Source organism: Pholis gunnellus, assembly GCF_910591455.1.
Source record: "Pholis gunnellus genome assembly, chromosome: 19".
Taxonomy (NCBI): Eukaryota; Metazoa; Chordata; class Actinopteri; order Perciformes; family Pholidae; genus Pholis; species Pholis gunnellus.
In genome coordinates, this window is record NC_136546.1 from 20,140,753 (window position 1) to 20,164,001 (window position 23,249).

The 23,249-nt window shown below is 45.2% G+C and overlaps 1 protein-coding gene across 1 annotated transcript; it reads right to left on the reverse strand.

The window, feature by feature from the left end:
- Positions 1-544: 544 nt before the first annotated feature.
- On the reverse strand, positions 545-22,633 carry cfap61 (cilia and flagella associated protein 61; the record flags this gene model as incomplete). Its single annotated transcript, XM_079180753.1, has 22 exons — positions 545-667; positions 866-953; positions 2,318-2,523; positions 2,660-2,742; positions 5,020-5,347; positions 6,269-6,437; positions 6,963-7,055; positions 9,858-9,985; positions 13,277-13,405; positions 14,338-14,544; positions 14,958-15,035; positions 15,779-15,905; positions 16,661-16,797; positions 17,077-17,116; positions 18,302-18,390; positions 18,526-18,702; positions 19,456-19,591; positions 20,782-20,902; positions 20,990-21,057; positions 21,310-21,386; positions 21,623-21,773; positions 22,491-22,633. The coding sequence occupies 22 exons, from the start codon at positions 22,631-22,633 to the stop codon at positions 545-547; spliced, it is 2,898 nt and encodes a 965-aa protein (XP_079036879.1).
- Positions 22,634-23,249: the final 616 nt, after the last annotated feature.

Below are 23,249 nucleotides of genomic sequence, written 5' to 3' on the forward strand. Positions count from 1 at the left end.
GACAGGAAGCGATCCGGTCGTCTTTGAACCACTTTGAAATGCTAAGAAGGAACAAAGTCTGTCTGTTTCCACTTAAAACACCAAACTCACAACGAGACAGAGAAACGATCAAAACCGCTGCAGCAGAACCAGAGATACCGTCTTCTTCCTGGGGCCTACATTTACCCACAATGCAACACGCGGTCCACAGAGCTCAGGCTTTTAAAAACACTCCCGTGTGGAAATCTAAAGAGAGAAACATTTTTTTTTTGTGTTTCACTCAAACAACCACGAAGGCAGAAAAATCCTCGTTTCCACCGCCGGTTTAATGCTCATCCAGCTGGAGGTCCTACTTCTAATTAAAGGGAAGAAGAAGAACGCTAGCTGGTAAACAGAGACGGAAACAAAGCAGAGACTTCTTCAAAATAACTGGCTTTGAAAAAGTTTAATGCGGAATGAAATGTTTGACCACACTAACAAAGAGCCTTCTTAACACAGTGACCAGGAGTAAAAAGCTCCGTCAGCCGGGCGCAGGTGTGACGTCACAGCCGGGACAGGTGTGACGTCACACCTGTCCCGGGCCGGCGAACATGGGCAGCAGGTTCCGGTTGTAGGTCAGATATCTGACGCCGCTGCTCCTCACAGACGCTCGAGTCTCAGCGTCTTTGAACCGGTCGTCCTCCGTCTCCTGCAGAGACGCAGACGGAGACCAGAGAGTTCTTAGAGTTCCTCCTCACGCCGGGATGTTATTTATATATGTTACATGCACGATACGTGTTTAGTCTGTTTATCGTTGTATTTTTGTTCCACAGACATTTTTTACAAGAAAAGCAATAAGACTCGAGATCAAAACTTTAAAAAATATTAAAAATAAAACAGCACTGACTGCGTTTGAGCTGATCTGCTGAAGCTCCTGCTCAAAGTCGGAGAATCTGTCGTGATAAACGGCCAAACACCAGCTCTGTCTGAAGAAACTGTAGGAGACACACACACACACACACACACACAGCGTCATCACACATTCTGAGACGTTTTGAAAGCTAAAGAACTTCACACACAAAAAAATCACATCGGAGAAAAGATCAAAAAATGAAAACATTGATTCATCAGAACATATTTTCCTTTTCTTCTTCTTCTCTCCCATCTATCATCTGTCGACCCCTGACTTCTGTGTGGTGACCCTTTGGAGGGCCCCGACCCCTACGTTGTGACCCCCTGGACTAAAAGTTCCACCTGGAGCCGCTAGAACCGTCACATTAATGCTTCTGCACTAACTACATGTGAATGATGAGTCAGCTGTCTGTTACTTTTAATACTTTAACACTCGTTTGACTTGGAATGGAGTATTTTTACATCGTGGTGTTGGTACATGTAGAAGTACTTCTTCCATCACTGTGTGTCTGCAGGACTGCATATCTGTGTGATTTAGGCGAGCTCACCCCAAACACACACACACACACACACACACACACACACACACACACACACACACACACACACACACACACACACACACACTCACACACACTCACACACACTGTATTGGCTGAATGACCCCCAGCCTCCACACGGTCAATCAATGATTTTAACGGCTCTCGATGCTCCGTCAGCCTCCACAATGACTTTACGAGTCAGCTGAGTGAGGCGGCGGCGTGACAACGAATCGTCCTCTGCAGCGAGTGAGGGGGTGTGTGTGTGTGTGTGTGTGTGGGGGGGGGGGGGGGTTCGGCTTTGTCTCTCACCACAAAGACAGATTGGGGAGCTGCATAAACAGATTAGGAGGCGGGGGACAATAGACGTCCATATCTGGGGGTCATTTGTGTTGGAACCTCAGAAACAGGTCACCCGCTGTTTGACTAACACACACGCGCACACACACACACACACACACTTACATACATACACACACAGCAAAGTAACACCAGCAAACACTCAGACAGCGCGAGGACAAAAGACACTGAAGGCCTAAATCTCTCAAGACAGCGTTTGTGATGTTTTGACGTGTGTGTGTGTGTGTGTGTGTGTGTGGGTGTGTGTGTGTGTGGGTGTGTGTGGGTGTGTGTGGGTGGGTGGGGGGGTCATCAGTCAGCTGATGCATGATGGGATGTTTGACTACCTGGAAACATTTCCTCTGTCCGACTCGTTTCTGTACTGAACTGTACTGTTTGTTATGGAAACTAAGTAGAAATCAGGGCTCATCGGTTGGATTCATTTCTCCACATCGTCAAAGAAAAGCTCGTAGTCAGACTTCAGTAGACGTCTGAATCCAAAGCTGACTCGTTCTTCACTATCTTTAAGTTCCCCATGAAACGGCGAGCGTCGGTAAACCGTCTCCCACCTGTACAGGTCCTGGATCAGGCCCTGGCGGTAGAGGCTGGACAGCTGGCCCAGCAGCTGCTGGTGCTTCCCGAACAGACTCGGGTAATTGGAGAAGGGGCGGGGCTTCAGGGACAAGCAGGTGAGCGTCTCCACCAGGTCGTAGCGGTCCAGACGTACGCAGAAGTAGTTCCCCGTCTCCGCTCGTCCCGTCACGATGTCGCCGTCCTGCAACGTCACACGAACGAAGACACGAGTTAGAGAGACAACTTCTTCTTCTTCTTCTTCTTCTTCTGAGGGACTGCTGGTTTGGTTTTCAGAGAGACTTATTAACATCCGTCTGTTCATGTGCTCACAGCCTCACATGTTGAACAGGAGCAGCTGTCCGGTCGGTAGCAGACGGTTTGGTGACATGCAGGAAGTGAAATCCTCCAGGAAGCTTCCCGCCTGAGGAGAAAACACACGAGGGTTAGAGAGCGATGGGGTTCATATAAATCATGTCGTTTATTGATAGCACTCTCATCGGTTCTTTTTAATCATATTGTGAGAAGAACTGGTTCCTATTTACAACCGAGTTTTTGGGAATCCCGATGTGAAAGTGATGCTTTTCTGTGTTTTATCTAAATGACTACGATCTACGTGCACACTATTCCACTATTATTCAGAATATGACAATATTATGGTTCACGTAAACATCATATTCTGAATTAGTTCCTATTTCCAGAGTAAAACATTCACTATCAGAGTCTCCTGTTGACCAGCAGCTCTGTGCGTTGAACACCAACTAGTGAGTAGAGCCGGAGCAGAGATGATGTCCAGAAGAACAGAAGCAGAAACATCATGAAGGACTCGGACATCAACAGGTTTATATGAACAAATATCTTTTAGAGAAGCTGTTTGCACGTCCTCCAGCTCTGAGAGAACATCTGTTAGCTCCTGATGTTCAGCGTTTACATGTTTTAACGCGATAAACGAAACGTTAGGACATCGACCCGTCAAACACAGAAGAGAGCGACGTCACCGTGGGATTAGCTGCTGATGAAGATGAAGATGAGACATGAGGTTGTTTTACATTAATCTGAATATGAACAGCTGCATGCAAACGGGAATATTAGTGGAATATTTATTTTCATTAATGTAAACAGATTATTGAGAATATTCCCTTTTTGTGAATAATGTCAAACCAGAATATGTCGTCACTGTAAATAAACACCGTGTCCTTCTTCATCTGGTACATTTATAATTATTAGTTTCAGCCCTACGTGACCATAATAAAAGGCAAAGCACACCGACAACAACACAAATCAAAACATACTCTACTTAAAAAGAGCAACCATGGTGTCAGTGTTGAGGGAAGGATGCTTTCATCAGAAGAAATCGTTTTTCATAAACAAACAGCCGATTTGTCATTTCATGCGTTTCGGTGTTCACGTCCACCCACACGGAGGGACAACAGAGCCGAGGCAATGAACTCAGATAGCAGGCGGCGATGTGGCGTCTCTGCCCATGAACACGGAGATCTCTCTGAAAAAGTTCACGTGTGTTTCATTTCAGAGAGAAGTGGCTGTTGTGTTCACGCTGTGCGAGTGGCCTTGGTGGCTCTGTGAATACGCGGCGGCACAATGCGCCATTGTTACAAGCTGCTGCCGCGGTTTGAGGGTCCGTCACAATAACATCGGCGGTGGGTGGGCGGCTGAAAGATTGGAAAATGTTTGCACAAAAGCAAAAATGAATTCTCTCAGATAAAAAGCGGAAACCAAAACATGGACAGAGAGGAGGAAGGACGAGCAGGGAGGTAAACGGACCCCGAACACAGAAGTAAACCGGAGATCTGTGACGGATGTGAAGGAATTCTATGATCATGACAAACCTACGAAATATCTCAGAGTGATCAGCAACATGCCTGTTGAACATTTGATGAACTAGCAGGACAGCTAACACAGTAATGGGGGGAAAACCACCCAATACGAGTGTTTTCACCAAACATCAAGTACCAGTGGGTATGCGCTGGCTTCTGGACACGAGGGGCAGTAGTGAGCACATCATGGTTTAAACTTTGTTCAAACTTGCTGTAGTGAGATGAGACGTAATCATGACGAGCGCACAAGCATCAACCTTCCGGTTCTGATGAGTGAATCCAAAGCTTCACGTGTTAAAGCTGCATTCTCTCTAGTGTCCACCAGGGGGCGACTCCTCTGGTTGTATAGAAGTCTATGAGAAAATGACTCTACTTCTCTCTTGATTTATTACCTCAGTAAACATTGTAAACATGAGTTTATGGTCTCAATCTCTAGTTTCAAGTCTTCTTCAATACAGCATGATGTTCATTTAGTAAATGATGGTCCATTTAGAGTCACACAGACCATAAAGCAGGGGATGCTTTAGGGCGGGGCTACACGGTGATTGACATGTTTCTACCAAAGACGTATACGCCGTCTCTACGTCACTCCTCCTCAGTCCAGATGTGGTCACTTCCATGAATATGACATGAGTATTTCCTCAACACTGTGGAGGTTGGGTGGTGTTTTGCTGGTTACACTCATTGTTCTTCTCAAAGAGCAGCACAGACGCTTCCCTGAGCTGTTTTTAAGAGGCCTTACGGGGCCGTCTCATCCATGTGTGTGCAGATCAGTTTTTTTGATGAACAAAAGGTACAAAAACTGTGGACATAAATCTGATCCTTTCAACCCTTAAAACTCATCAAACACACACGTGAACTCTGACCTTGAATCTTGGCCTGATTGTACAGCGGCACGAGGCGATCCGGTTCAGGCGGAGGCTCGGCCGAGCGCTCCAGCGTCGGGTCCAAGAGGAGCAGCAGCGTGGCCGCCAGGTCCCGGCCCACGTCCTTGGAGTTAAAGTTGGCGTGCGACCACTCGTCTGCGTAGTAGCGGCGGGAGAACTTGGTGAGCGGTCCGGCACCGTAAATGGCTGAATCGCTGGTGTGGAAAGTGGCGTCGATGACGAGTCTGCCGTCAAAGACCAGTAAGGAGCTGTTGATGCTCCTGAAGGCGTCGTAGTCGACTCCTCTATTGGAGAGATTAATGAACACCTGAAAGAAGATGAAGAAATAGAATATCAGGATTTAGAATATATCATTTTTGTGATATTTCTAAGTTTTGGAATGTTTTGGAACCTTATTGTAGAATATAGAGACAATAAGGCCTCATCTCCTGTGTGCCTCTATTTTACCCTAACATGGAAAACGAGCACATAACCAGACGGGAGAAGCTTCTGCCGTCTGAAACGATGAGGATGGGAAACTCACCAAAATCATCTAGAGCTCGACAAACACAGTCTGCTTCCAGGAGGGAAAATAAAACCAAACCAACAGCCACAAGCTGGTGAATTCACACCGTTGTTTGGAGAACATCTTTTGTAAAATAATAACGGACGCTGTAAACAAGTCGAACTTGGACTCACTCCACACTGGTTGACACTGTGACTGGTTCAGATCCACACCAGTAGCACCGGGAACCTACGGCGTCACATGACACTGAATGATCTCGTCTCATTTGACTCATAATGTACATTTCAGAAAGTGGCAGTTTATCCAGCGCGGGGCCTCGACAGAGATGATGAATCACAGAGATGGGATGTCCTGGGAGAGGAGGGATGAACGGGATGATTCATGTTTTTACAAACAAACAGGATTTTGTTTGTGAGTTTGTCGCTTTGGCAGAAAATTTAAGCTACGGTCTAAAAGTCAAACCTTAAGCTTTGTTTAAAACTCGACGACGAGGGATTGTAATTATCTGTAAACTCATATCTCATATTCATGAACTACTTTATTACCTTCATACAAACCCTGTAAAGAAAGAAGTCAAGTATTAAATGTGTTATAAAGAAACAAAGGTTGAATATCCTGTAAACTATTTGATTTGGCTGCAAAATATTCACTGAAATGTAGATTTTTCAGACCTCGTGTCACTGATATTCAGACGAGCAGACGTAACCGGTCTCCTGCTCTCACCTGGTACTGCAGGCCCGTGCAGAGGACGAGGTGGTCGTAGGGCACCTGCACGCCGCCGGACACCAGGACGTGTTTGGACTTCCTGTTGATGCCCACCATCTTCCCCGTCACCTCGGTGACGCGTGAACTCAGGGGCAGCTGGGCCAAGTCTCTGCTGCTGTACGCATGACTGCAGGAAGAGAAGAAACCTCTGAGAGGGACAGTTTGACGTGGCGTCGTGTGATTAAACCCTTTCCAGTCCTGACACCGAGTACTGATCCGATACCAGTGTCTCATTAATAAGCTGTGTGCTTCACTGTGATCATCCTTTATGTACTGAACTGAACTGAAGCTGCTGCCTATGATCTCTTCAAAGCTGCAGAACCTTTGTGTCATTTTTGAAACAGAAAGTTTCTGCTCTGCTGCCAAATACGTCCAAAATACGTCCACAGCAGAACATCACTTTGTTCTCCTGTCTGGTTCTATAAACTCATCTCCTGCAGTAGAACCCTGACTGTGTGAAGAACCTCACACAGACTCACTACAGAACATCTGAACTGTCCCTTTAAAGTGTTAAGTTAACGTTGACTTTAGTTACACGTAAAGGTTTGATGTTTGTGGAATGTTCTCGAGGCGTTTTGAGTTTCATCTCAGAAGTTATTTAACGTAAGATGCTAAAAAACATCTTTGTGTCTTGATTGTTACATTCGCTCACCTTGTGGACAGAAATCCGACGTCCTCGTGGTCGTAGTCGCCGGGGAAACCGTGCGTCGAGACGAGGGTCAGGTTGTTGAAGCTCAGGTGAGGGCTGCGAGAGAACAGACACGGACGAGCGTGAGCGCTCCTCCATAGAATACAGAGAGAACAGAGAGGACACAGCGCTGGAGGACCGTTCTCTGGGGAAGGACATCTTTCTGTGCAACACCTGCTTCATCCCGCGATGTGTACGAGACGTCAGCTCTGCTGTGTGTAACAGGAAGCTCAGATATGTGTCCTTACACTCGTACACACCTACGTATTCGCTGCTGCTGCTGCTGCTAATACCATCAGTGTTGCAAAGATTTTATATGAAGTACGAAAGCTCAGGAAATCCACCTTGATCCGGAAAAAGAGATTCTCTCTGTTTAACTCATATCTCATATTTATAAACTACTTTATTACCTTAAACCCTGTAAAGAGAGAAGTCAAGTATTAAAGGTTTTATAAAGAATCAAAGGTTGAATATCTTGTAAACTATTTGATTTTGCTCCTAAATATTTACTCAAATGTAGACTTCTCAGACCTCCTGTTACTGATATTCAGACGAGCTTCTAAACACTAATCGTCCTTCTTTGTATAATCTCATTTTCTGGCGCTCGCCGGCTTCACTACGGTGAGTACGAACTGAGCTTCGGTGTTCAGTGTGAAGTCCTTTGAGTTCTCGGGCCCGACGCTCTCAACTCGTCCTGGAACGTCTTCGTCCTCGTCCCTCTGGTGAGTCTACCGTCCACGCTGCACGACGTGTCCCTTGTGATGCAAATGACTTCTTTTGTGGTCGTCCTGCAGGACATCACACAGCAGATAACGGTGAATAGAAGAGCGTTGTTCAGTCTTATCAGGCCTCGGACCGCCTCCTGCTCTCTTCTTATCTCAGGCTTTCCTGCTCAATGAGCGGCACAGATCTACACCAGCAGACTGACTGGATGTGGGTCGGACGTCTGAGCGGTCCCACCGGGACAAAAACACACCGGGAGTGGGATCGAATGAGATTCGTCCACCTGCAGAGATTTGGGTAAACGTAACACCTCTCTAGCTCATGCTGTTAAGCAACCACAACGTGTGCGCTGCGATGACGACTATCATTTCAAAGCTTTGTGTCATCGGCGGTTTGACCTTTGAGGCAAAAACACAACAATAACAACAATCAGCCTCCAGACAATGAGAGCAGTCAAACTTTCCCTGCTAATCTGTGCCAGAAGGTGGATTTATTCTGCAGCAGTGAGGCATTAAGGCCCATTATTGGGGATCTGGATGAGAGTGAACCAGAAGCTCTGGATTTGCTCCGTTATCAGCCGGTGACAGACGGCCGCCGTCGCCCTGCAGCCCGACCGCGGCGGAGCAAGAGGGCCGAGCCGCCGCCGCAGAGCTCTTTATCTGTCTGACCCCGTCCCAGCCTGTAATGAAGCCGCTGGGCTGCATTCAGTGAGCACATGGAAAGCTGTGTCTGGAGGAGGAGGGGGGTGAAGGATGGACGTTTGGGCAGGGCTGATAAGAAGGGGCCCCAGCAGGCCCCCAAACTGACCCATCATTCACCCTCTCAATGCGTCGCCGCCTCACCATTAGTCCGGCGGACACTAACTGCCTCATTAGTCAACTCATTAGTGACGGCAAACACAGATCGCTGCAGCAGATCCACCGCCGCCGGTGGAGAGGCTAATTAAAGGAGGCCGGAGCTGAATGCCAGGCCTTCACCACAGCTGCGTGCGTGTGGCCGCCTCGGCATCGCCGACACGCCGGCCACGCCAGACCCCCCCCCCCCCTCCGGTTGCCTGGCAGCTATCGCCCCGGTTCTGAATCAGCAGCTTCTCGCATTATCTGCCGGAGCAAGTTAATCTCACAAAAGCGAGGACGACGAAAGGCAAACATGTAAGACGTCCGACCTGGAGTCAAGTGACATTTCCAGAGATTGGATTCCTGGAATAAAAGACGATGAAGAAGTGAAAGAGGGGGCCGCTCTCCTCCGGTTCAGGGTTTCTCTGGCGACACATCAGAAATCTGTGATCGACACGATGTGAATGCTTTATTATGAGGGCTGCAGGCCGCCTGTTATACCTCCTGCATTTACCACTAATCTGTGTTTACTGCCACTTGGACATGAAAGCGATGTTTCCTGTGAACTGGTTCAGACGCAGACAGCGTTTCTTGGGTCAAGTCTTGATTTTGATTCTTATTTGTTTCTGGTTGCAGCATGGAGTTATTCCTAGAAGTGTCAGGATGGCACTATACTGTTCTGAACACTGAGAGTAAACAGATAAACTGCAGAGTGTTCAATATGTTCTAATAATTCCACGTTTAAGACATTATATTGTACTCACATGGTGTTTATTACTAATAACAGCTGGTGTTTTATTTTCTTATTGTACACAAATCCTATGAAAGGATCCAGACCATAATGGCATAAGAAGAACATAAAGAATATCACCCGACTGTAACTGTAACGTAGTGAAACTGCTGTGGGAGCTTCTTCAGTGAATCGGGAGGATTAGTTGGTTCTGCTGCAAATCCTGAAGCTGGATTTGTTTAGTCTACTGTGTGCACTGTTCTTGATGGGAACTTGGCGACAACAGGGTTCATACAGAAAGCACAGATGGTGAGAGGTGTGTGTGTGTGTGTGTGTGTGTGTGTGTGTGTGTGGTGGTGGTGGTGGTGTGTGTGGGGGGGCAGAGAAGCCCTCAGGGCCCCTTAAAAGGTTAATCCGGTGTGGTTAGGGAGGAAGAATTGTGACTTTATTTGTCACTGCTGCTAACTCAGAAAAGGTCAGTACATATAGCCAGTTTATATATATATATATATATATATATGTATAGTCTACGGCACATCTGGGAGATGAATGGCGCTGAGGCCGACTCACCAGAAACAAAGCGCCTCGAGGAACGACAGACCCGTGTCCGACGCCCCGACCACCACGACCCGGGCCCTCACGGGGACTTTGGGCTCCAGGGTTAACTTCCTGCTGATGAGGCTGAGAGCAAACGGAGCCTGAGAGCGTCACAGAGAGAAGAGAAGTCAGTCAGAGTCGAAGTGAAACATTCCACCCAAAATGCATGCACCCAGAACTATTAAGCAGCTGAAAGCTTCACGTTATAATGTGTCCTGATGTTCCTCTATTTGAATAGCACAGGATGAGGTCCGTCTTTCCATCGAGGCACTCAAACCTGCCGGCTGGAGAGACGCTGTCAGCTCTCAGCCTACAAACCTTCACAGCATTATAGACTCAAGCAACGTTTGTGCAAAATCATGCAGAGTGAAGCTTATTGAACATCAACACATGAAGAACATAAAGAGGTATAAACGCCTTCAGGTCCAGATGTTTCACAACAGGACTTCACTTTGCATGTTGTATAAGCCGAAGCGCTCAAGTGGTTTCAGTGATTTGAAGTTATTTTATTCTATTGTATATCTATTCTATATACGTTAATTTGGCATTTATATATACGACCACGGTGTGTTTGTTTTTCATGAGAATTACAGTAAACGAGGACAGAGACGTGCAACAGATGGGCTCTAGAAAAAGGTTTTCATCTCCTGATGTTTGTTCATCAGAAACAATAGAAAGAGTTTCTCTTTGTTTGTTTGTTTGTGTGCAGCTCTACTGCTGATGAGCCAACACACTTGTTTGGTAAAGTTTGTGTTTCGTCACTTTTTTTTATTGTGTTTCATTTGGTATTTGTTTCATAAAAAGAGGAGTTTATAACACCTGGACCTTTGTCCAATGAAAGAAACAGTCATTTTTATAAACTACTATCATTGTCATCTGCAGACGGATCCCACTGGGATGGGTGTGTTGATGTTTGAGGGGCTCTTTTTGTAGTTTATTCATACTTTGTGCTCGGTGTACTCGCCTCCTGCTGTTTCAATCAGACGTTTGCTCTTAATTTAGACGTTCAAAAAATCAATAAACAGAAAAGTACGATAATTGCAGAAATGCAGCTTTAAGCGGTAATGAGACGGAAACTCGGGGATCAAACTCGTGACCCGACGGTTAGGGAACGCTTCTCTGCAATCATCACAAAAGAGTCCCGCAGGAATTAGAGGAACGCCGCGTTATAATTCCCCCATTCCTCCACCACCGAGTGTCTCTGGTCCTCGCGCTAATGGCTCCTTCATCATCTGTAATTAGGCAGATTGGCCCCACAATGCACCTTGTTGGATGAAAACAGCATCGAGCAAAAAAGAGGAGGAAAGAAAGGAGAGGAACCCGAGGGTGAAATTAACCTTTGTGTAATATTCAGATAATTTCCACGAGGGCATGTGTGCTCGACATCTGTCGCACTGAGACGTTGGTTTGATTAGCAGGAATATAAAAGAGCTTGTGTTTATTTTATATGACAAATGTTGTTTTATGTTATTATTAGTATTATATAGTATCATTTTATATGTTAATTGTAGCAATGAAACAAAAGCAGCCAATACTTTAAAACCTTCAAAATCTTTTTTTTCTAACACGTTGATCACTTGTTTTCATTGAGATCAGGTCAAAGGTCGCACGTTGCAAAGGTTAGTGTCTGGAGATACTGGAGGACGTCGTATCCTGATGAGAGACCACGTAACTTCAGTATTTCATAGTTCAGGAACACTGGAACATGAAAGCAGGGTTCTCTCTTTTTCTAAAGATCATTTCCAGAGACGATCAGCCGGCATGACTGTTCCTCTTTCTGTGGGAGTCTGAATGAAAGACGAGTCTGTGGCTCTAACTCAACATAAAATCATCTCTTACGTTGTTAGAAATGATGACAAATGGATCAAAGAATGATGCAAACACACCTGTAGGAGAAACTATAGCAGAACCTCAAACTCTGCTTTCTTTTGACAAGATAAAGTGTTAAAGTACATTTTAAACATGCAGCAGCTCACTTTGAGATTCTGCATCAATGTTGGATGAATTCAGCAACTGTGGCAACGTATTCTACTCCAAATGCAACGAGGAAGACATCGTGAATCTGCGTTACAGCAGCTGGACTGAACCACCGCTGGATAACAGAGATATTATTATATATGTCGTCCATTAAAACACTGACAAAACGTCTCAGACGAACAATAATCTGGCAGCTGTGTGTCATGTAGACGCTGTATTCTGACACTTATTAAAAACTAGTATCACTTTATATGTAAAAAAAACAACAACCTGTATTCGTCATCTGCCTACATGCATCCATCTGAATACTGCAGGAATTAAGCAGACGAGGTAATCAGATGAACAAAGCTGCCGTCTCATCTGCATGCGCGCTGGAGCAGGTGCAGCCGCTCTTATCGCGCTGGAGATGCCTCACCTCCCCTCAGCACAATGGCCGCGGCTCTGTGTAATATGATCCCGTATTGACAGAGAGGGGAACAGGTGCTTTAGATTCGATTAATCATCCCGAGGACCACGTCACGGCGCTCGGAGGCGAAGCTCTTATCTGAGCGGTAGCCTGGAGATCATGACTGTGGGGGGGGTGATGGAGTGAAATGAACATGTGAGTGTACGCGGTGACGCCTCGGGTCTGAAGAGAGCGCTGCTGGACAAGTGGTCAATATTTGAAGTCCAGGACATTGAAATAAATCACATTAAGATTTAAGACCAGAACACAGGAGGAGGAGAAGAGGAGAAGAAGAGGAGAAGAGCTGCGGTTATCATCGTTCATCTTCTAACCAGCTTCTCCGCTTTTGATGTTTACACCTCCACTACCACTTCAGCTCCTTCTATTCTACCGTATTAATCGTGTGTAAAGCTCAGAGGATGCAACATTTTAAGAATACAATGTTTCCAGCAGAAGTAAGCGCTCCGAGTATTATTCAGAAGGTTTTCCTCTTTTCTTACACGTACTTTGCTTTGTTCCAACCAACTCAACGTTATTTTAAATAGTAGTTGAGATCCAAAAGTCTTCACAGATATTAAATACAAGCTGAACTCTCAGGACTTGTGTTGACCGAGAATAAAATATGTTTTGCCAAATGTAAAGAAATATAGATGCATGTTAAATCAAATGAGCTTTTGAAGCTGTTTAACACAGATTGTGGATGTATACCGTCTCTGTTCATGTGGAAAAAGCTGTTTAGACCAAAGTTTTTGTTTGTGGATACACTTTGATAAAATGCAATATTAAAAAGAAAGGTATGTTCATTCCATCATACTGTGTTTTACACCCTTCTGACCCTAACAGTGAATCCTTGTGTAGAAGCAGCGCCGCCTAGTGGTCACATGAACGCCCTGTCTGCAGCCTTCAGCTAATCTACATTCCCTGGCAGGCGGCTCGCTTCCCTGGCAGCCAGCTGCCGCCCGTGCCCCACCTGGTCCTCGGTGATCTGCCTGGATGGGCCGTTGATGCCAAGCTCCTCCAGCGGGTAGATGATCTGGCGTCGCGGGCGGACGGGGACCGCGCAGCCGAGGACAGCGTCCAGATGGTGGACGCAGGAATTCTGAGTGCGGGGCAGAAAAGGGGGGGGGGGGGGCACAGTGTCAGCGAGAGACTCCCTCTCAGAGGGTAAACAGCATCAGTGAGGGGGGCTCCGGAGGGGGGAGAACTGGAAGGTGACAAAGTGATAATGAGCTCAGGTGAAGAGGCTAGATGATGCAAGCTTTACACCACTGACATGCGCTGACTGGAAAACATCTCCCAGTGCCAGAACGGAGCCAATTTTATCTTCTGCCATTATTCTATTTGCTCATCATCATCATCATCATCATCATCATCTCCAGATCTGAAGCGTGTTTGTGGGAAGGTAATTAGCAGAGGAAGTGGAGGCCTCTCTACATGTCGAGCAAATGTCTTATTACGTGAGTGGAGAGGTGGAGCTGGCAGCACCGTCGGCACCTGCTGCCCCCGACCCCCCCCCCCCCCCCCCCCGGGACGGCAGCCCTGCTGAGGGGCCGCACTCTGCAAGAAATGACCCCTAACAACATGTTTACATGAATAAATCCATCTGTTACATGTGGTCATCAGACTTAACAGCTACACGAGACCGTTTACATCACATGAGATGCTGTTCTGGTTTATCACATGAAGAGAAAAAGAGAGAACTTGAGTCTTGACATCAAGTTATGGTGAACAACAGACTAAACCATCTCACTAATTAACGTGTTCACCGTCACAAAAACAAGGTGTAGTTACTTTAGCTGCAAACTGTTACATCCAGCATACAGTAAATATCAAATCAAGTCGTATTTGAGCATTATTTGATATTCATGTCTGTGAAATCAACTCATCACTATATTTGAGATGGACCGCCTCGTCGTGATATTTCTTGCAGTGTTGTTGCTCTGAGGGTCATTCCACTAATGACAATGTGTATGTGAGCAGACATGCACGGAGGCTGGAAGGTTCCTGAGGGTCCCGGTGTGTGAAACCCACCTCCTGGCTGTGGTACGACGGGTAGATTCTGTGGAACAGGCAGGACCTGCGAGCCAGCCGGAGCGCCTCCTTGAACAAGTATTTGCTGAAGTGCTGGAAGGAGCGTTTGAGGACAAAGTGGCGTATCTGAGCGTGCTCCTCGCGGCGGTGATGGCTGAAATAGATGAAGTTCTCGATGTTGTAGTGGGCGCAGATGTACTCGATGTCCTGACAAAGACAGAGGAAGTAATGAAGTGACTTTACTCCAGTTTCAGGACGTTCCTTTAGTTTAATACAGTTCCTCTCTTTTTGTTTCCGATCAAATGATCGGAAACAAAAGCTGCGGATGATTGTATGGTACCAATTATTTCAGAAACACTTTGATCATACACCAAAGAATTGGTCATGATTGAAACCGTTATAGAAAGTACACTACGAGGAATTGACGGCAGACTTTTGTCTCTTTGAATAAACCTCTCCGCTCATGTTGAACAGACAAAGAAAGCTTTATTTTCTATTTTTATTATCAAAGCTCAAACACTGATGGAAACCAACTCCATAGAACAACAGCTAATCAACCAGAAACCACCACAGACCCTCTGAGGCTCATCTGGGGACAATGAGCTGCACACTGCACCTACCTGTTCGTCTCTGAGGATCAGGACGCCCACGACCTGAGTCTGCAGCCGGGCCACGAAGGCCTGCAGCGCCGCGCCGTCCTGCGTGAGGACGAAACACGATGTATGTCAGTACTCGTCTGAGTATACGCACCTTGTTGTGTCAGTGCAGGGCCATGAATACACATGAAGGGAGAGGCTGCAGAAGTAATTATCAGTTTTTTGGAGCTGCGGCGGTGACAGCTGGGGTGTCAGTCAGAGAGGAAAATCAGTTCAGCTGAATTCTCACCAATCTGTTCGCTGGCAAACGCGCCGCGATATTCCTGGTTATTCCAAGACAATCACTGCCGGCTCGAGTCACACTCGACCGTCCAAAACAATCATCATGTCATTTTAAAAAAGTTAAAGGGGAGCCAGTTACAATTTCAACCCTGATATCTTCTCTATTTGCTGCTCATGATTTCCAAACACTGAAGGTTTTACAGGCCAGCTGGTTTAATACTGATTACAAATGAGCTTGAGAGTTTTAACTGTGAGTGACATTTAAAAACAAGTAAATACACAGATATAGGTCAGAGGGACACGAGTGGTATTTCCTGCATTTAGCAAATTACAGCTTAAATAATTTATTGTTTTATGAATCACATGTAGTTCATTAAGAGACACCTGATACTTTAGAAAACTGTTGCATCTTTAAAAATAAGTATTTTTAGGAGAATATGTGAATGAAGTCTGTTTTGGTAAGTGTTGGTAAGGAAATACTAACGACAGAGTAAATGTTTCTTAATGTTTGACAAACAGAGCGTCGAGTGTCTGAAGATGAAACCTTCAGCGTGTTGACTCACCGGGTCTCTGCGGGTCTCATAGAAGCGGTCCAGGTCCTGCAGCAGGGACTCGCCGAGTCTCAGATCCTTCACCAGATCGAAGACGGCCGGCTGGTCCGCAGCCACGGCCGGCCTCACCTCCACACTCCTGCAAGAGCAACCGCAGCGTGAGCACGGAGCAGGAGGAGCACCGGTCCGCACGGATGAGTGAGAACGTTAACAGGAACACGTTGTTAGTTTAGTTAAAGTAAATAAACAGGTTCATGACCAAGATGTTTCTACTCCGGATCAAGTTTTCCTTGGTCCAAATCTGGGTATCTGGTAATATAGCGTCCAATCCGATGTGTCTTTGGACGGACCGCAGCTAAAGACCAAGTCCCAGCCTTCATCCAACAGGCCTTCAGGCTGGATGCTGTGAAGGAGAGCAGTGCCACGACTCCAGCAGGCAGAATCCAGAAAGGATCGGATTTGAATCGGTTTAGTAACATTATCATTAAATCTCAATCTGTGTTTTCATTCTACAGAAGAAAGACAACACAGTTCAAGCAGTTTGTACCTCAGCAGACAGACTTTTGCTCCTTTTTGTTTTATCTTGAGATACATCTGCTGCTGAAATGCATCTGCACTTCATTTCCTCTTGTGAGATCTCATCCAAAGTAACAGCTGATACATGTGTGAAATAGTTTGCAGGGAAAGCATCCTCTTTAAGCGCTTCCATTGTCCTGCAGCAAACGTGAACGTGAGCGACTTGAATGCGTTTTTTGCACGTACAACTTGGATTCACAGCTGGAGCCACAGATGTGAGGCTACCTCCTCCCTGCAGCACAGCTCAAAGTTGTAAACTTTGCTTTGCTGGCAGCCGTACCGAGGCTCGTAGGAAGCTTATTTGACGGGTTGGTCTACCTGAGCCCGTCGTGGTGGAGGACGTAGAGCTCACGGGGCAGCGAGATGGAGGCGCGAGGCGGCAGTCTGACGAAGCTCTGCAGCAACGGGATCTCAGAGGACGGTAACAGTGCAGAGATGATGCACAAGTCCAGGTCCTGACAGACGGACACAAGGACATACAGTCTTCACTGAGCAGACAAAACCCCGAATGTGTAAAGGAATCCAGATATTTAAACTTACATGATGGGACTTCGTGCACATATTATGATTGCAGGGTGACAGGAGTATTCATTTCCTCTCTTATTATTATTTGACCTCTTGCACAGATGCAGTGATCTTTAACTTATTTACTGTTTGCAGAGCTCATTAACCCTTTAAACACTTGTTCTCTGGGACAGAACCTCAGCCAAATGTCATGCAAAGACGATACTCACAGGGAAGAGGTTGAATATATACGGAATAAAGTCCACCGATCTGGAAGAAAAGAAGAAGAAGAAGAAGAGTGTTAAGTGAAAATATGTGTGGATGCCAAACTTGAGAAACGCAGCCAGAGCTGCAGCTGAGTCACCGCGGTGGAACAACTGGCCGACCGGTCTGCCCGCAGGCTTCCGCCTCAACTTCTCGCCTTCAGCTCTGTCACGCTGTCACTTTAAGCGCGGCTCTCATTAATAATATGCTCACTCTCCGCAGGAAGCGACCGGCCTCCATATTTAGTAACAGCTGGGAGGTGAGAGGAGCTCAGCAGGAGCCAACTAACAGTCGCTCTCGCTGCTTTAACGCAGCTCATGACTGATGTCACTCTGGACGGACGCCACCAGCACCGCCTCCGGACTCTTATTAGTACAAAAATACTTCTTTATAATAAGTTTATTCTTTATTATTTATACAAACTTTTAGGATCTGACTTTTGGTGTCCGCGAATTAAAGTAATTCTGTAAAAGTATTTAATTGCGTGTTCCCCTTTCACTTTGTGCTTCATCTTCTTTCACCTTTATGTTGGATTTGTATTTAAACACAAAAAAGTATCTATTCATTCCAACATATTGCAGTATTTTGTTTCAATGTGTACTTTCCTCGGCTTAAACGTCATGTCACATGTTAAATAAAATGTATTATACATTTATTTTTTTGTCTGTTTGTTTTTTGTTTAATTTCCAAAAATGTGTCCTCTAATTTTGTTGAGCTCAAGACTATATATATATATATATATATATATATATATATATACGTATATATATATATATATATATTTTAAAGGATGAGTTAGCCATTATTCTTTATTTTTCTCACAGCCAACGAATCCCAAGAACAGACCAAAACCAACAACATGTTAGTTCGTCTCTCAGTACTTTCTGACTTCCTGTCCGTGGCTCTTAGTTCCCATTGGTTCCTATTGAAGACGTGAAAACATCTCTCAAATACATAGTTTCATATATAATAAAGTCTCTGTAATTTCCAAAAACAGCTGGTCGCTGCAGTTTCTATCAAACAAACAAACAGGAGGAAATAGTGTGTTTGTTGGGGACTATTTTCAGCGGCGGATTAATCCACATTTGGTGCTCTCGTGAGTATTTGTATGTGTGATTGAGTCAGAATAAACTACAGTGTGTTCCTGGTGATGAAGGAGCAACATGGGGAGGAACCTCATCCTGACTTTACCTGGTTTCATAGTTCTTGTCCATAATGAAGTACCGAATGCAGACAACGTTGGAATTCTCAGAAAAATGTCCAGTCGGCTGTGTTTCCTCCTGAAGTGACAACAACAACAAACCGAAGATTATACACTTTATGTACTTGTATCATAATCATGTCTTTACTACAACTAGTATATTTAATCATGTCTTTCTTTAACTTGTAAACAGCTGTGAGTGAGTGAGTTGTACCTGCTGTGGGTCGGAGGTCTGGGTTTCCCTCGAGTCGGACTCGGCTGCAGGTTCGACGCGTCGTGTTTGCTGCGGTTCGGACAAACCATCGAACTCACTCAACTCAAAGTTGCTGTTCAGCAGTTTCACATCGACGTCAGACGTGAAGCTGATGAAGCCGACGATGAAGCCGTCACTCTGTGGAGCAAACACACCGAAATCTTTGCACGTTTCCCTCTTACTGTGATGCAAGTCAATGATGAAGTTAATGGAGGAGTTGTATCAATGTTCAGGTCGCTGCTTTCTCCTGAGATGATTCACAATAAACAGCAGAAGAACTTGGTACTGACAAAAGAAAAGAAAACTAAGAGCACCAGAACAGCTGTTCCATGGACCTTGAGGTGTTTTTAATCATTTATAAATATTGTCTTAAAATGTGATCATTAATATATATTTTCTGTGTTTGAATGCTGGTTTGAGTTTGGACCATGTTGTGTCTGTAACAGATCATCTACCAGGACAGGAACTATTTAAATGACATATTCTGTAGCTTCACCAGAAGGACGCGGCGTTCAGTCCGCAGTAACCCTCTGGGGCGATGTTTCGTTTGTTCTCTGAGCGCCGAACATATTCAGACAAAAAGCCCCAAAATGCTTCAGATGTCTGGACACAATATGTTCAGTGAGAGCATGTCTTGGCCAAGTATCAGCTCGTATCTGCCATATGCTGCCATGAACACATGTCAGCCCGACTGGAGGGGAGATGAGGGGAGATCTGTCGCCTCCCATGGTCCCCGGGGGGAGGGGGGGGGGGGGTTCTGACAATCAGCCAAAAGCATCATCAGCGAGCTGCTTTTAGATGATGGTTCAGAAACCACATAACTCATAATATCAGAGGGTTGAACCACAGCAAATGGTCTCTCAAGAAAAAGGCTTGAAAGTTGGAACAAACCTCAAAAACCGCGGCGTGATTCTTCTCGTTCTGACCCTCGATGAACTCCGCCAGGAAGAACGGCCGGGCCATGACGGAGGACAGAAGTTCCGGCTGCTCTGCAAATATGCTCACGATGTTGTCGTGATCTTGAACCCTGTGAAAAGAAAGAGCATGTGGCCCACATCTTAAAGCGCCACCAATCAATGAAATGTATATTACACTGAAACATGACAACCCACTAATAATTAAGACAAACTGAGCTCCTCCTCAAACCTGTTAAGCCTCTTTTAGATCATAGTTTCGGTTTTTAAGGAGAGTTTGTCAGCTTTTCGGGGAGTTCGTCTGCCTCCAAGTGGCCCAAAAGGAGAGCGGCCCGTTCTTTGCAGACGATGTGGTGCTGTTGGCTCCTTCAGAACTAGACCTTCAGCACACACTGGGGCGGGTTTGAAGCCAAGTGTGAAGCGGTCGGGATGAGATTCAGTACCTCCAAGTCTGAGGCCGTGGTGCCTCGCAAGAGAACGGTGGATTGCACCCTCTAGGTAGGGAGTGACTCACTGGCCCCAAGAGAGGGAGTTCAAGTATCTCTGAGGGTGAAATGGAGCGTAGTGACCGAAAGATTGAGGTACAAGCGGCTGAAATGAGCTTCCTTAGGGCGTCTGGACTCAGCCTGAGAGATAAGGTGAGGAGCTAAGACGCTGCTCCTTTGGATTTCAAGGGATCAGCTGATGCCTGCTGGACGCCTCCCTTTAGAGGTTTTCCGGGCACGTCCAAATGGTAAGAGGCCTCAAGGTGGACCAAGAACACGCTGGAGGGATTCTATATGTTGTCTAGCCTGGGAACGCCTCAGGGTTCACCAGGAACAAGAAGCGGAAGAAGATAATGAATAGAATTCCACCCGGTTACAGCAAAATGACTCTACTTCTCTCTTGATTTATTACCTCAGTAAACATTGTAAACATGAGTTTATGGTCTCAATCTCTAGTTTCAAGTCTTCTTCAACACAGCATGATGTTCATTTAGTAAATGATGGTCCATTTAGAGTCAAACAGACCATAAAGCAGGGGATGCTTTAGGGGCGGGGCTACACAGTGATTGACAGGTCTCTACCAGAGACGTATACGGCGTCTCTACGTCACTTCCGTTCCAAAAAACCAAGATGGCGACGGTCAGAATGTCCAACTCAAAGCTTCAAAACTGCAGTCCACAAACTAATGACATGCTAAGGGCAAATGTCCACATACACACAGTGCACATTCATACATAGTGCAGTGAAAAAGGGTGTGGAGGTCAAGGTGGTGGACATGTAAACATTAGTGTTAGTGGGGAGGAGTCAGCGGACGTCACCTGGCCGGGCGGGGGTGGAGCTTTGGAAAGTGCTCTTCTCTGTGGCAGATGAACGCTAAGCAGTGAGGCCCGGCGTCCGTCAGACGCTGCAGCGGCTTAAACACCTCACCCAGCGCCGGCTCTGGTTCAGCAGCAATCACAAGACTTGGAAGTTAATGTGTTAATAATTAAAATAATCATAACAACTGATATTAAGCAGCTGCCTCACCTAAACGTCGGACGTACGGGCCGACCAGGCAGACGTTTTCAAGCTCTGCGATGGCGTAAAACACGGCCCTGGACAAAGAAGCGCAGCGGTGAGGGAATTCAAATTTGGCAGAAGTTGCATTAACTTCTATGAATCTGCATTCTGTGGTTGACTATGACAGTCCAGCTGTCTATTAGCGCTTCACCACACAAAAAGTCAACTATATTGACATATATGGCTTTGATTTCATTCTTTAGAATGACACCAGAACACAATTTATATTTGGAAAGTACATATTCCAGATAAAAATACTACAAAACCAAACCCTTATTTGTTCATACCTCATTATTTCCTTTACACATGCTGCGGCAAAATCCGGCTTTGCCACGAAGATGTGGAGGAAGAGTGTGTTCAACGGCTGCAGAGGGAAGAAGATTTAGCTCCAAGTTTTACTTACTTTAATTTCACTTGATCTAAAAAAGAAGCTTTACTTCAAACTACAAATATTGTAAAAGTCTTAGTGTGAGCATATCAGATTGGTTCTGTTGAGGCCAAAGAAACCGATCATAAACTAATAGCACACATAAACAGTATTAATCATAAGAACAACTGCATCAGCAGCTCTTATCATCTGAATTCATGAATGATACCGACTGTGCATGTTTCAGCGCTGAAGTGTTTCTGCAGGAAAGGTTCCCATTGAGTCTGATCCACCACGCCTCCCATGGGGTGATCGAAGAAGGAAGCGTGGCCCAGAATGTCATCCTTCTCATTGGCCAGAGTCACGGCCAGATTGGCTTTCTCTCTGGAGAGCAAACAGGAAGCAGACAATCATGTCCAGAGGAGATAACAACACTTACTTTAAAATGTACTATAGATAGGTCATCAGGACTATGATTACTTCACAAAAGTCCATAAAGACCTCTCAAACTACTTCTGTATCATAATAATCCACTTGTACACTCATACGTTCCTGTCTTCATTTGACCAAAATATGATTAAATACATTTCTTTCATGAGTGTTTGCAATGAACTCAGGATCCAGATGGAGAGTGGAGGAGTGGAGTACTCCTCAGGAATGGATTTAGAAGTTTATTTTATTATAAATATCATAAAAATGTATAGAGTGAGGAGATTCCATTAGCGTTAACTTTATAGACACTGTAAGCACCACTATGACAAAATGGAGATTGGAAAAAGTAGAAACGTGCACACGCTGTAAATACATAAATATAACGTGTGATATGGTGAAATTCTGTACACAGAATAAATAATAAGCCAATATGGAGTATCAATGGATAACTTTTATATGTAGGCTACAGTATGAATGATAACCCACTCCAATTAATGTAACTATGACATGAACTAAATGTACAAAAAACAAATAAACTTATGGTATGTTGTCCGTAGACTTCATGGTCAGATGAAATGATCGAAGCCCTCGTGTACGTCTAAACAGAAAGCCTATATTCTATAACCTCTCTATACTAAAGACACTAAACACAGGAATGTTTTGTCTTACAGAAGATGAATTATATTGACCCGTCCAAAAACCGCCAGAGCCGAGGCGCGGATGAGGCCGTCGATCCCCTGAGCATCCGCCGACTCGCTCCTCCTGACGGTCACAGTTTCCTGGCGGCCCCTGGCTGAAGTTATGGTCCTCATCTTCACCTGGGCTGATGTTAACAGAACGTCGTGTTATTATTTATGTATTTCTGTCACGACAGCAGTGGGGGAAGAAGTATTCAGATCATTTACTTTAGTAAAAGCAATAATACCACACTGTAAAAAATACTCCTGCATTGAAAATGTTATTCAAGTAAAAGTGTGTAAGTGTAATCAGTCGAATGTACTTCAAATTAAAAATGTCCCCTGTCACTGTTATATATATATATATAATGCAATACATAGTTACTCACCTTCACAAGTTACACCTTTAACAAACTATATATATAATAATAATACATATATATTTAGTTACATTCCACAACAACAACCTCGTCACGTGTTGGTTTAACGTTCGTTACTCACCTGTCACAAGTTACACCTTTAATAAACTATGACGTCAGTCTTATTTTTTATACTAGCTTTCTATTATTGGTCGTGGTTAGAATAATTAAAAAAACGAAATGATACGTAGCGGTTTTAGCTCCATTAAAACAAAACAAACACCTGTAAGTTATAACATGGATAACTGCAGCAGCCTTCAGCTAACTGCTAACTAGCTCAAACAAACTACTAACCATAGTAACGGTAGGGAATTCGCAATGAATGCTGGGTA